Source organism: Corvus moneduloides, chromosome 7, assembly GCF_009650955.1.
Source record: "Corvus moneduloides isolate bCorMon1 chromosome 7, bCorMon1.pri, whole genome shotgun sequence".
Lineage (NCBI taxonomy): Eukaryota > Metazoa > Chordata > Aves > Passeriformes > Corvidae > Corvus > Corvus moneduloides.
Window position 1 is genome coordinate 5,118,069 of NC_045482.1, and position 13,524 is coordinate 5,131,592.

Here is a 13,524-nt window from a genome sequence, read left to right on the forward strand (position 1 = left end):
CTGGAGCCATACAGCGGGCATACCTCCCCTCTCTTTCCCACTGTGCTCAGGATCTGGCCATACCCCCAGTTTGTTTTTCTTTTTTGAGGAGTGTGTTGTCTCTCCCTTAAGGAATGTCCAGTGATAATTTTTGCTTGAGCTAGAATTGTAGCTCTTCCTCCGTGTATCCAGGTGGCTGTTTCTCTTAGCTGATGAATTAGCTTCCCTGAAACTAAATACCCTAATTTCACTCTGAGTGAGCTCATGGATACAAGAGCAGGTAAAAACATGGCTTGAAGCAGGAAGGCAGGCTATTTGCAAAAGTCTTCAGTATTGTCTTATTCTGTTGTCTTAAAAAGTAAGACATTTGTAGAAAATTCATCCATTTATATGCAAAGGCAGTGTTAATATAACACTAAGATGATTCTGGACAGCTAGCACGACAGGAAATGTAACTCAGCATTATCTTGGGTTTTGCATATCATGGCCTCATGCTGTATGACTGTGGGTGATTTGCTGTGCACGGAGTTCAAAGCATTCGGGCTTGGTTCAACCCAGCCATGGCAGTGGGAGCCGATGTCACATGAAAGAGCTTATGGATTAATAAATATGTGGAGAAATAATAAATATGTGTAGAGTGCCTGCAAAAGGAGGAGGTAACTGCAGCATCAGACTAACACAGTTCTGTGCTCTGTGCCCTCGATCAGAGAGTCCAGCTGCGTTGCTTCTGTGCATCGCAGAAGTGACCTCGGCATCAAGAAAGGCGCTGGCTGGGAGCGCTCGCTGGCTTCTTTGCAGAGGACACACGGCAGGAGCCGATGATCTAAGCTCACGTTAGTTCGGAGATAAAGGAATACAGAGGGGGTTCTGGTAAGGCTTCTAACAGGTTTATTGTCAGAAGTTTAGCAACCAGAACACGGCAATGATCATAATGGCACCCGGAGGCTTTTCCCTCAGTTTTATAGGGGGTTTGAAAGCCACGGGGAAAGGGGAAAACAACCAATGAGTTACAAGCCAGGGGGAGGATACAATGTAACGAGAACCACTGGGGGAGGAAACCGAGAGGCGGGAGGTACAACAAAGAACCAGTGAACAACTGAGTAACCGAGAATTTTCCCGAACAGGGAAAGGCAGTTTGGACCCGGGCGCAGCCCAGGGGGGATGCGGCTTAAGCTTCTGAGCTGCCCGTTGACCCACCCTCCGAGTCTGTGTCTTGGGGAAACTCGATCCACGGGAGGACTTGGGATTGATTGGCATCTTGCCGCTCCAGCCCCGCAGTGGTCTTGGTCATAGCAACATCAGACCGCATATCTCCCAGGAGATTTGTCCCTCTGTGTTTAATTCTAAGTATTTTCTGTCTCTCTACAGTTCCCAAATGGCTGAAAAAGCTGGGAGGCCTCATTTTTATCATCATTTCTCCTTCAGGTTATTAGTTCAGAAGACAAGATGTCCAGTTCAGATCCCTAATTCTGTCCCCTCAGTGCACTGCCTGAGTTACAAGGACATGAATTTAACGTCTGTGAAGTATCTCTTCACTGCTGCATCACTGCTGCTGCCAGTGAGGCATGATCTCATCGAACAAGCAATGGCTTCAGCAGCATCCTCCATGTCACTCTGGACAATGAAAGCCTTTTTGGGAGGGCTGTGCACGGCCCACAGGCGTGGGTCAGTATCACTGATGTGGTCTGTGGTGCTCAACAGCACCTACTTGATCCCGCTGGAAGGAGGGGACATTGCCCACACCAGTCCTATAAAGTGATTTGCATGGGTGACTTTGATCAGACTTCAGGATGAGGAGGAGTGTTACTACAGTCCTGTGCTATGTAGCTAACACAGCCTACCCCGTAGCTTTGTAGGCATGGTGTGGGCCAGAATGGCTTTGGAGTAAGGGGCTGTGCTGGCAGATTGGTGCAGCCAAGGCTGGTACTGTCTCGTGAGCTCCACTTGCTCTTTCTGCTTTGGTCAAGCACCTGCCTTGGTCACCCCCTCACTACCACTAACCTTAGACAAAGAGTGAGAACATGCTGCAAGATTGCTGCTGTGTATTCCCTGATAAAGCAGGTCTGTTGTAATGGTTAGCAAAGAAAGGCTCATAAAGATCCAGATCAATTTTAACTAAAGCAACATGACATTTTAGAGGACTGGCTGTGCCTTCTTAGCTATTTTTTTTTTTTAAGCCTTCATTGCAGCATATGCAAAGAATAAGAAACTCATGGTAAAAAGAGGAATTTTTTGCTTCCCTGAAGTACAGTGTTTCCCTAGGTTGTCCAAACTATTCCAGGTTTCTTCTTGTTACATAGCTATCACTACTGAAATTCTGCTGTATTATCTGGCCACTCTTGGTATTTCTGTGTCAATATTTGCATTACCTGATTCATTTAATTCCATTATATGCTAATTAAATGACAGAAAAACAACTCACTTGATGGTGCAGAGCACACCAGTGTATTCTGGATTTTAACCCAAGCTGTGGATGAATCACAGCACACAGCAGATAGTCATTGCTAAATTTCTGAGTACAAAGATGTATTGTGTGACTCACTCACTGTGTCTCTCCTACCATTATAAACTCTGAGAGCACTTGATGAATAACAGAGAGGCAAGAATGAATTCATCCATGCTTTACTCTGTAACCATCTTTTATAAATACTGAGACAAATTCTGCCTCCAGATACACGCAGCTCGCATTGAAGTCTGCCCACTATATTTATTTTTAAAGATAAAAGCACTTCTGTTATTTTCACTGGGGACTTCTGTGACACAGTCCATTGTGAGGATGTGAATATCCTTCCTCAAGAGCTTCAAGTGAAGCAGGGAGTGTCTGCCTGGAACCAGGAAGGACACTTCAGGGATAATAGCTACCAAATTGCAGTGGTGGAATATAACCATTATTTGTCCCAGTGATTTTCAGAGCCACATTCCCTACACCTGGCTCTTTCATAGCCCTTCCCTGTCCTGCTGTGTCTCTGGGCTCCTCTCATGGGTGTCCCAGGGGCTGAACTGGTGAAGCTGGTGGGCAGGTTCTTGCTGCTCCTGGGTCTCACTCTCAGCTTGAAAGCACACTGGGTTGGTGAGGAAAGCCTTGAGTTAGGGCTTGGGCTTTTTCTTTGGTTGTTTTTTGTGGGGTTTTTGTGGTTTTTTCCTGAGCTTCCCCAAAGGACATAAATGAGAATTGTCTCCCTTTTTTTCCCAGAACAGGATTTTTTCTGTCCTCAGATCCCAAATGTTGGTGGCTTTGGGTGTGTGCTGCTCATTCCTGTAAAAAGGGAGACATTTGTCCAGTGGCCTCACGTTTTGGAAAGCCTCTGATCAGAAAACGTACTCTAGTATCATGCAATAAACAGATCTAGAGGCAGAGGTATATTTTTTTTGTTTGTAGGAGGGGGTGTTTGCCCAACTTGAGCTGTTCTTTGTAATGACACCATCAGCTCTCCTGGTATGATATGAGATGGCTGCTTTAAAGCTCTGTCTGGACATGCAGAATGTCTCCCTGTTGAGTCTCCCATCAGAGTAAAGGAGGTGGGGAAAGAAAAGGGATATGGAGTGTGTTTACTCCTTTCTTACTTGTGGTTGACTGAGGCATGTGATACTGCTCAGCCCATCATTGTCATTACAGCTCAAAGGAAAACCTGGACTGCAAGTTTCACCTGCTCCTTCAGTCTTTATGCAGTTAGTTACCTCCAGGGAATTATGCTGGATCAGGGGAAGAGTGGGTAGAGCACTTTCTAAAGCAACATGATTTCACCATGAGGCAAAAGAGTTTTTAGTCCTTTTTGGTATGGAACTCCAGTTTGAGTCATGTATTGTGAATGAAACCTAATTTTGTGATTCACCATGATTTTTTAAAAATCTGAAGTAGCTCTGAAATCCATTATTATTAAATTATAATATCAGATCAGAAAGAGGTCAAATTATCAATTATGAATGATTATCTGGCAAATAACAATAGCCTTTTCTCATGTTTAGGGGTTTTCTTCGAACTGACCTGACAGTATGGAAACCTGTTTCTTGTTATGGTTTGTTTTTTGTTAAATGTCTTGAAAATATGTACTATCCAGTTTGTGCTGCCTTTTCTAGACTGCTCGGCCTCTGTGATATGTGGCTGCTTGACTGCATTCTGCTCACTGCTTTTATGTTTTTTTTCTTCCGGGGAAAAAAAGAGGTGGCAAGTCCTTTTGGAAAAGGCCCACTGGTTTTCACTTTGAAGTAGCTAAATCAGGGCAGGTCACCTTCTCCTCTCCAGAGGCTACCTTATCATCAAAACACGATTATGATTTATTGCCTCCTAGGTTTACATGTTGAGGAGCTACTGCTGCATTTATCTGTGAGGAATAGCCAAGTGCTATGGCTTATGCAGTGGCTTCTTTCCTTGGCTTGGACAAATGAGAGCCAACTAACAGGAGAGAAATATGTGTGAAGTAGCACATAATGATTAGTTTTATTTCTGTACAAATACTGATAGTCAAAAGAGAATGTAAGTGCTTATGTGAGAAACAAACTGTTCCCCATGGACTGTTCTGGACAAAAGGGAATGGGTGTGAATGTTCACAGAACGGCAAGTGAGGGGATTTAACAGCATTTAAGTGAGGGTCAAACAGCATGGGTGTTCAGGAACCCAGTGCAAATTCCCAAATCTGGCTTCTGTCACAACAAGCAGCAGATTGCATGTGCTGGAGAGGCCGCGTCACCTTGTGCTTCTGCGCCTGACAAGCACCCCCTTGGTGCAACTGCAGCAGCAGCTTCACTTGTAGCAGTTGTGGCATTCTTCCTTTATTGCCCTGGGACGGTGTTGTGGCACTGTGATGACAGATTCATTTCTTGTTAATTGGGTTGATATTTTAACTGTAATTAATGAGTTAAAATCAGATTATTGAATGGGCAGCCATCAAGAAAATGGTGCTAATAATTGCAAGGCATGTGAGAGTCAGGGAAGACTTGACCCATAATTTTTACTTCAAGTGGTTTCTTTTGGGTTTAAATCAGTTCACTCACAGCTAAGAAAAACACACTGAGATGCTTCTTTCCTCTGCCAGACCTGAATTTACCAGCAACACTGCTGGTGACGTGCTTGTGCTGACAGTCAGGGACATGGTCACTCATTTGGAACTGATCTCTCCTGCTCATGTCATTACAGGCCAAGTGGTGAAGGCAAGGAGCCATGGCCGAGGATAGGAAAGACGAAGCCAAGGCACCGCACTGGACTTCAGGTCAGCTAACAGAGGCTTCTTCACACCCACATTCACCTGAAATTAAGGATCAGGGTGGCGCAAGTGCCGGACTGGTCAGAAGTGCCAATGGATTTTCGTACCAAGAGGATGAGGAGCTGAGGCTGGGCAGCCATGAGCAGCCAGGGACATATGCTCAGACCAAAGAGAATGGGATCAACGGAGAGTTGTCATCGGGGAACAGGGAGACTGCAGGTAATGCATCTCGATGCCTTGCTGCAGAACACAGGGCTCCGCAGACCTCTGGGTATTTCTCCAAGGGGAAATGTTAGGTGGAGTCAAGAATGCCCTGGGGCATGGGGGAGCTGACAGGAGGGTGTATGTGCTTTGGAAGGGCTTTAGCTCTTCACTGCAAGAGCTACATCTTCACCCAGGCTTACAACAGGTCATACATACTCAGGATTCTGGGCAGTGCTCTGAGAAGGCTTCAGGAAAGGCATAACCATGCCTTAGTGCATCTTTGTAACTGGGTCAGGGTTACCTGTCAAGGGATGCGACAACAGACTGGTGCAAAGCAGCTGCTCAGGTCCTCTGGGTTATGAGGGAGTAGGAAACTGCCCAACAGTTGTGCATGGATGGCTTGTGCCTTTGTGTGTGCAAGAAAGATGGATTCTCCTGTTGTTGCTCACAAGTAACAACACCTTCTTGAAACCATGTACTATTGGCATAAGCAAGGTATTGTTCTTTCTGACTGGGAACACCACAGTTCAGTGTCAGCATTTATTCATTTTTGCCCAGCCATATTTTGCTGGATGCTCTCTGGGATTTTGTCTATTTGTAAACTATGTAAGGTTTTTAGAATTCAGCTTGTTATTTGCAGAAAAAAAAAAGAAGAGTGTGACTGTGTCAAAATGAAATATGCAAGACAAGTTTCCTGTTTAGAAGTAAATGCTAATTATCTTTGTGCAGAGTTCCTACTCCAAACCCCAAAAGTGCAGTGCAAGAAGAATTTCTCTTGTATAGACGCAACTGCCCTTGATGCATCCGTTCATGCATGCTAAAGAGATCTTTCTAGTAATGTTTTGTTGGCTGTTGACAGCATTTGGAGATGCTATCCATAACTTCTCAGCAGCTGGAGAATTTTAAGGATCCTGGACCATACAGTCATTTCATAAGCAATTGTGCTGGAAATGGAGATCTCTGCTAAAAGTAAATGTGTTTATATTTTAAGTCTCTTCTTGCAGATTGGCTTTCAAATTTTGGCTAAGGTAAAAGAAATCATGTGTGAGCATTCAGGTGAACACAGTGTGGATGATTAGGGAGATGATAACAAGGTCTTGTCTCTTTGCTGTAACCCAACTTTATGTTATGTTTAGCCAGCAAATAAGCAGGAGGGGTGAGATGCTGTAGTTCTTAGCAGTGAGGAGACTGAGGGCATTTCTCATCTTTGCCACAGATTTGTCGCTCCATGTTGGACAAGTTTCCCCATACATATAGAAAAGCAGGGATAACTTTAAAGGATGAAGAGGAATTTCCTATCCTTAGAAAGGGAGGAGAGAAATGCTTTTCTCAGGCTCTCTCAAGCTCAGGATCTGAGTGCTGGTCAGAGAGAGATCCGAACATTTAATTAAGTTTGCAGCTAATGGGTGACAGGAGGAAGGAAACCACTGCTGGCCATCAGCAGGCATTGGAGTAATGCCTTTTCATGTCGCTTTTTGAGGCAAGTGGTTAAAAGCAGAACAAGACAAAATGAGGAAGAATGTTCTAGGGCATGCAGTAGTGCTGGACACACATTTGCTGAAGGAACAAGATTACTCTTGATCCAGGTGAAGTTTGCTTCAGTCACCACTTTGTGGCCTTATTTCTTCCTTCCCTGCTGTTTTCTCACTGTCTGTTCAGACTCTAAGATCTCTGGTGTGGAGACTTACTGTTGATAAGCTTTTGTTTGGGAGTCTTAATATAGCTTATCTCATGACACCTTTGTCCTTGAGCACTGGAAAAGTCCATAGAACTGCTTGCCTTCATGCCTGAATTCCTAGCTCTCTGGAAACTTGTGCACTGCACGCTCACACTCTGGCTAAGCCCACATTTAAATAATGCAATGTAAGCCATCCTAGGATACTTAAGATACGTGTTTTTCAATATTTTTTGTCTTTTTGAAGGAGAAACCAGTTGGCAACTTACTGTAGTGATAGAAAGGGACCAGAGTGTCTATTGCCACTTTTACTAGTATTTACTTAACTGGATGTGCTTAATGCAATGTGAGGCAAGACTTCTAGATCTTTGGTGTTCGATTCAGAGTTTGATCTTGAAATCAGAATTGTTATTCACAACAAAATTTAGTCATCTTTGCTGCGTTTGCTTGCAGATTGTAACTTCAGTGTGGTGTTGCATCAAGTAGGGTTTTTAAATACCACTCTGATACACATAATTGTCAATAATGTGAATCATTTAATCATTTGTAGTAGCTTACTGACTCCAAACATCTGAGCAGAAAATGCACAGGAAGCCAAGGTCAATGGAGATAATTAAGCCAAGCTGTGGGTTTGAGTTGACGTACAGGGATTTTTTTTTCTCTGGTACAAGTCCAGCACTGTAGCCTAGGAAATCTTTGGCTTCTCAGCCTTCATGTTGGAGTCTGTAAATTCCCAGCAACTGCAACAACCAGCTCATGCGCAGCAGAGCACTAGTTTAAACAGGGTTTTCCCAGGCAGCTGTGTGTCTCCCAATCCCTGGTGCATTTTTGAGGTGTTTCGCCTAAGGAAGGGCTGCTGCATCTGACTGACCCAGGAGCTGGGATTTAGCCACAAAATGGCCCTCTCCTAGGAAGAGGTGTTCTGTAGCAGGGCGATAGACCCTTCAAGGCACAGCAAAGCAGCACGACACCCATTCGCAGGGCTTGTGCTGTAAAATCAGAGGGCTGTGTGTTAAGGGAAAAGTTAGGATAAGGCCACTGGGACAAACGCATCTTATGCCAACACTGATGCAGAGGCAAGGGATGATAATGGGGGAGGAAGTAACAGTTCTTCCCAAAACGCATCCAGTCCATCACTACAGGTGACATTTTTAGGTTTGCACAGTTAAAATGTGCCTTTGTGTATATATGTCTCTCTCTCTCTCTCTCAGCGTCTGTCTAAAGAGTTACTGAGCCTGACCTCAATTTTTGGAATCCTCTGAATCTGGCTGTTGTATTGCGTTTGATTGATCTGTGTCAGTATCATGCTGGTAATGGCTGCATTATGGAGACACATCGATGCCTTCCTTTCAAATGGACCGATGGGAACGTGGGAGGGTGCACAGAGCTGTGGACAGGGCAGCCTCAGGGCCTGATCCAGCAGCCACCCAAGTCAAAGGTAGATACGCGCAGGAGAATAGGCCAGGTTTTTTTGGCATAGCCCACAGGAAGCTATTAGGGGTGTGATACAAGTGTGGGTGGTAAAGCACCTATTTCTTTTTGTATGCATTTTGTGGCTATAAATTCGTATAAGTACTTGGGCTACCCCTGGCAGATCAGCTGAGTCCTGCACTTCTGCCAGACACAAATCCCATGCTGTTCTGGAGGTGCTCCTGAAGACACTTTGCCTTTGGTGCAGTCTGCAGCATCCCACAACCTGAGACCACTGAGTTTCAATGTGTTCTCCCTGTTTCATGCCTGTCCATGTCCCTTTTCACTTGCACACACAGAGCATCTTTGGTGAGGACCATGGAATTATAAAGAGTGGAGAATGAGATCTGTAGGTTTTGTCAAGCCAAACATTTTCATGTCACGTGAAATGTGTGATGCAAAGGGATGTGATAGTGTAATCCTCAGAAACTCACTCTGAAGTGGGCTGACAAGCAAAGCTTGGATTGGACCCCATGGTAGAGCATGGGATGTGTCTGACCTGCAGTGAAACATGGGAGTGGCAGCCTTTTATTTGCTCACTGGAAAGTTGTGGTCAGCTAACTGGGAGGAAGCTGTGAGGAGGAGTACAGATGCGCTGCAGCATTCTCTGGGAACCAGCAATTCAACATAATCCATTTTATTTGAATTGCAAGAACATCAAGCTGCAAAGGTTTGGCTTTTTACACTTAATATGCATCTATTTTTTCAGTAATGTAGTAACTAACTAGTCAAATTTATATAATTAGGGATAATAGTGGTGAACATTGTGAAGCATCTTCTACAATATGTCTTTATATACAGTGACTCAACTGATTAAGTGCTTTCTTCATTATATGCCAAATTCAGGTTTGGAATTGGAGGGAGTTTGGATTACCCGCACTGTTACTTGATGAATTATTTTTTTGACAGATGAAGGGAAAGCATTTCTTGAAATCTAATACCAGAGCCTCAGGACAGTGTCTGTGTCCTGGTGTCAGACAATGTTGAGGGCAGTAACATGTCACACCAGAGTGACAAAACTTAGCCCTTCATTAACTGGCAGGGAAGCCAAACCATGTGGGATGCAAAGGGATTGTGGTAAAATGTAGCAGGTTCAGATTGCCGACATGGCACAGCAATCTGACTGCAGGTTGGGCACTTTTGGCTCTGGAGTCACGAGGAAGGTGGATAAGAGGCAGTCCATGACCAGATCCATGAGAGAGGCCGGAATTTGTGGTGGCTGGGGGAACGCAGACACTGGTGTGTGTTAGTCTGTAAGCGAACCAGAAAGAGAGCGCCCTAGACCTGTGAAGAGGGACGAAGAAGTGGCAGTATTGAGCTGAGGGAGGAGTAAGGGGCTGAGGAATGTGGGGGAACAGACTCAGCAGCAGGAGAGCTGGTGAGATGGAGGCTGTGAGGGAGCAAAGCAGGGGTGGGAAGAGGCAGGGAAAGAAGGAAAATTGTAAGATAAGCTAAGGACGATAGAAAGAGATCCAATTTTATCTCCTTATCCAGAGACAAACCAGCTTTTGTGTGATGGTAGATACTACTAGCCCAGAAAGGAGGGGATTCAGACAGCAGGAAACAACTGAAAACTAGGGAGAGACAAACCACATTACAACTTGGAATGTAATTTATTCTAATTCAGCCCTTTGTTTCAGGCTTTGTTCAGCTGGACTAAATGGGCATCTGGAACAGACTTATTCCTCTGACCATCTTTTAAACAAGCATATTTCTATAAGGTGCATGGAATGTGAGCCTGAAAGACTGCCCTGTCGTAGCAAGTAGTGCTTGACCAGAGTCCCTTTGGGATAGCTATGCAAAAAAAAGACCAACATGTTGAAGGCAGGAATTGTGCTTGTTTCAGCCTCCTGCTGTGTGTCAAGGAAACAGTCTGTATCCCATTGTCTTCCATAGGCTTGCCTTACAGTAGCCAGTCTTCAGGTAAAGAGGATCTTGTTCACAGGCCTCATCAGCACAGCACTGTTAGAAAATCACCATGGTGCTTAGCTGTGTGGGCTGAGGGCCCTCAGTCCCTCTGAACTAGGCCTGGAGCTGCAATGGAGCAGAATGGCAGCACCGTATTTGGGGTCACTAAATGCAACAGCCTCTCCAGGCTGAAATGCACTGAGAGTCATAGCCTGGTCCCCTGGTGTGCTAATGATTTGTTCCCTCATCTAGTGACATCTGATTTGATCTCCTTTTCCTTTCTCTCTCTCTTGCCGTACAAGTGGTAATGATGGCACTGGCAGTAGACATAGAAACAGGCCTTCTTTGTTTGGAGGCCTTTTCGGTCTTTCTTTCCAACAGGACTGCTTTTGTCAGAGCTTTCCTTTTTTTTTGACTGTTTGCACTGGCTGTCCTACTGCTGCCCAAGTCCTTCTGGAGTTAGTAAGCCCCCCCGCCCCCCGATAAGCCCTGAATGCCTGTTTCCCAAAGAAGCCTCCCAGCCTTGTTGTCAAATGTGCATTTTCAGCAAGCAGCATGTCTTGAGCAATGCAGACAAAATGCACAGAAGGATGTAAAACCAGTGACATTCAGAGCTGAATGTGACTGCTGGGTTTGTCCTATTTCTGTTACTTATTTTACAGAGCTGGAAGAAGGTATCTTACCATGTCATTGGTGGCTCCTATGGGAAAGAAGCTGTTAATTAGGCATTTTGATCTCCCTCCCTTTGCCCAGGAAATGTGACAGTAATTACTGTACACCATCATCTCTGCCAGTTTAGATACAGGCGAACATACCAGGTGTCTGAAACTTTTCTTCTCTGTTTTAAGTGTAGTACAAGTGTCATTTTCTGGGACATATAGACATATTCAAATTATGTTGCTGAAGACAGTGAAGGTGGGGGCAACCCACTCTGGGGCACTTGTAGAAAATGCTGGGGTTTTTACCAGTCTCTGTTAACCTTGCTATAAAGATCTTTCGCAGTTGTTCTGCAGAGGACTGGGAATGAAGGCACAGAAATTCTATCTTTTCACATTCCCTACCTACAGCTATCTTCTCCCTGACTGTAAAATATTCAGTAATTACTATATAGACCAGTCTCTGTGGGTTTTCCTGTGGCTGGCCTATCAGTCAATCTGGTAAGACATTGTTTTTTGTCCAGTCATAACCTCTCTGAGGGGCTGGCTCTGCCCTCCCACCTCATCTTGGGGCTTCAGAAATCAGTCAGTGATTGACATGTATTGGTAGGAGCTTGGAGGGTCTGGCACAGTTGTGGGCAGAATGCAAAAATTACTGCCTGAAAGGGAGTAGGATGAGATAACCTGGTGTGCAGGTTATGTTGGTTCCCATGGCTGGGAGTCAGACACATAGAGAACATCAGCCATAAATCTCTTTTATCCCTGAGCTTTTCTGGGAGTGTGTAGTTCAGATTTGCTTTTGAAAACCAGGTGCAGTAACACCATTAGAGCCAACTGCTGCATTTGTGCCACATCAGTGTTGCATCTGGCCAAGAGCAGGCATCAACCAGCCATTTGCTCTGGGCTCCCTGTTGGTGTTTCAATTCACTTTAGTGGTTTTTTGTTACAATACAAGCATTGCAAAAGTAGCTGTGCTTCCTTAAGAAGCAAGAGCAGCATTCCTGTGTTGGCTTGGCAACCAGCGCTTACTTGGTGCTGTCAGAAAATGTAATCGATAACCTCGGAGATGTAACAAGGAAGATGGCTGGGATATGGATGAAGCATCTTTCGTAACATGTTCCAGCCACACCATAGTTTAGACTGTATGCCATAAGCTCTGTTTGTCGAAGTTGCGTTTTGAAAACATCTGCAGCCCTTCTTGGGGGACTGCTGTAGCCAGGAGAGTTATTGCTGCTGAACCTGTCAAATATGGAATGCATTCTGGGAGTTTCATTTTGCCTTGTCTCTGCTTCTTACGTTTGCCTCTGCCCTCCCTCCCCACCATCCATGTTAAAGTACCTGTTCTAATGAGGGCTGCAAATGCAGACTTTGCTGTTTCTGTTGGTCAGATCTTGACCATCCAGCAGTGGCATTAGCGGAGTGACTGGTGGGGCAGTTGTGCCTAGAAGACACATTTTAGTTTGTGGCCTGTTCTGCTAGAGTCCTTTTCAGTTTTCAAAGTGTGTGGTAGGAGACAGCTTGTGCATTTATAAATTACATAAAGTAGACAGGACTTGTAAAAGCTAGGAGAAAAGGTACAAGGGTGGAAAGAGCTACCCCAGATCAACCAGGAGGTCTGTGCAGGTGGAGCCATGGACAGGTGGCCCAGCACTGTGCAGGACTGTGTGGCACCTTGTCTTGGTTTGAAAGACAGGTGTCTGCTAAGGAAGGCAGAAGCCTCCCTTGGAATGGCAGATGTAACCCCTTTCCCTCCGAGTTATTATAATTTTGAAATCACGGGCTTTTAGGCAAAGATGTGGGAAATAGGAATAACAGTTCTTTACTATTATATATATAACCAGTCAAACAAAACAGCAATAACTATGGCAGTAACAGCAAACACAAACCCAGTGCCAGCCTTCTCGGCTGTCAGGCCCTTTCCCCTTGGGTGCAGTTCCGCTCGCAGCCGGCAGGGGCGCTGGCGGCTCCCGGTGAGCAGGGCAGGTGCGATGGTTCCCCCGCGGCTGCAGGGGGCGCTCCGGAGCGAGCTCGGGGAGCACGCGGCACTGGTGGTCTGGGGTCCCGGGGAAGGATGGGACAAAGGAGCTTCACAAACCCCTGGGCAGCCGATCCCGGTGTCCAGCCAGGCCCTCGGGAACAGCAGACTGGAGCGGCAGGCTGGACCAGCAGGCTGGAGCGGCAGGGACGAGCACAAATCCCGGGTGGCAGATGTGATATATCCAAGCGGGGAACCCCCCGGAGATCTGGGCAGGCAGGGAGAACACGGCTACAGCGCAGCGAAAGCTCGAAGCAGCAGCGGGGCAGGGCGGCCACGGCCCGGCCTCCAGCGGGGCAGGGAAGGCGGCTTTGAGATCCCGGTGTTGTTTCCAGCAGAAAGAAAATCGGCCGGAAAAGTAGCAGCGGCTCCTCTCTCTCCCAACGAGGAGAGTGA

At 45.7% G+C, this 13,524-nt stretch overlaps 1 protein-coding gene across 50 annotated transcripts in view; it reads left to right on the forward strand.

The window, feature by feature from the left end:
• Positions 1–13,524, forward strand: part of MAP2 (microtubule associated protein 2) — a 248,766-nt gene that overhangs the window by 172,589 nt on the left and 62,653 nt on the right. For 45 of the 50 annotated variants that reach the window (XM_032115029.1, XM_032115028.1, XM_032115032.1 and 42 more), the window contains one exon: positions 5,114–5,399. The exons of 3 other annotated variants lie outside the window; for them this stretch is intronic. In XM_032115029.1, coding sequence (XP_031970920.1) covers positions 5,138–5,399 — 262 coding nt within the window. In that variant the 5' untranslated portion in view covers positions 5,114–5,137. The remainder of the gene's footprint in view (positions 1–5,113; positions 5,400–13,524) is intronic. 2 more of the 50 variants (XM_032115037.1, XM_032115038.1) reach the window with 1 other exon arrangement.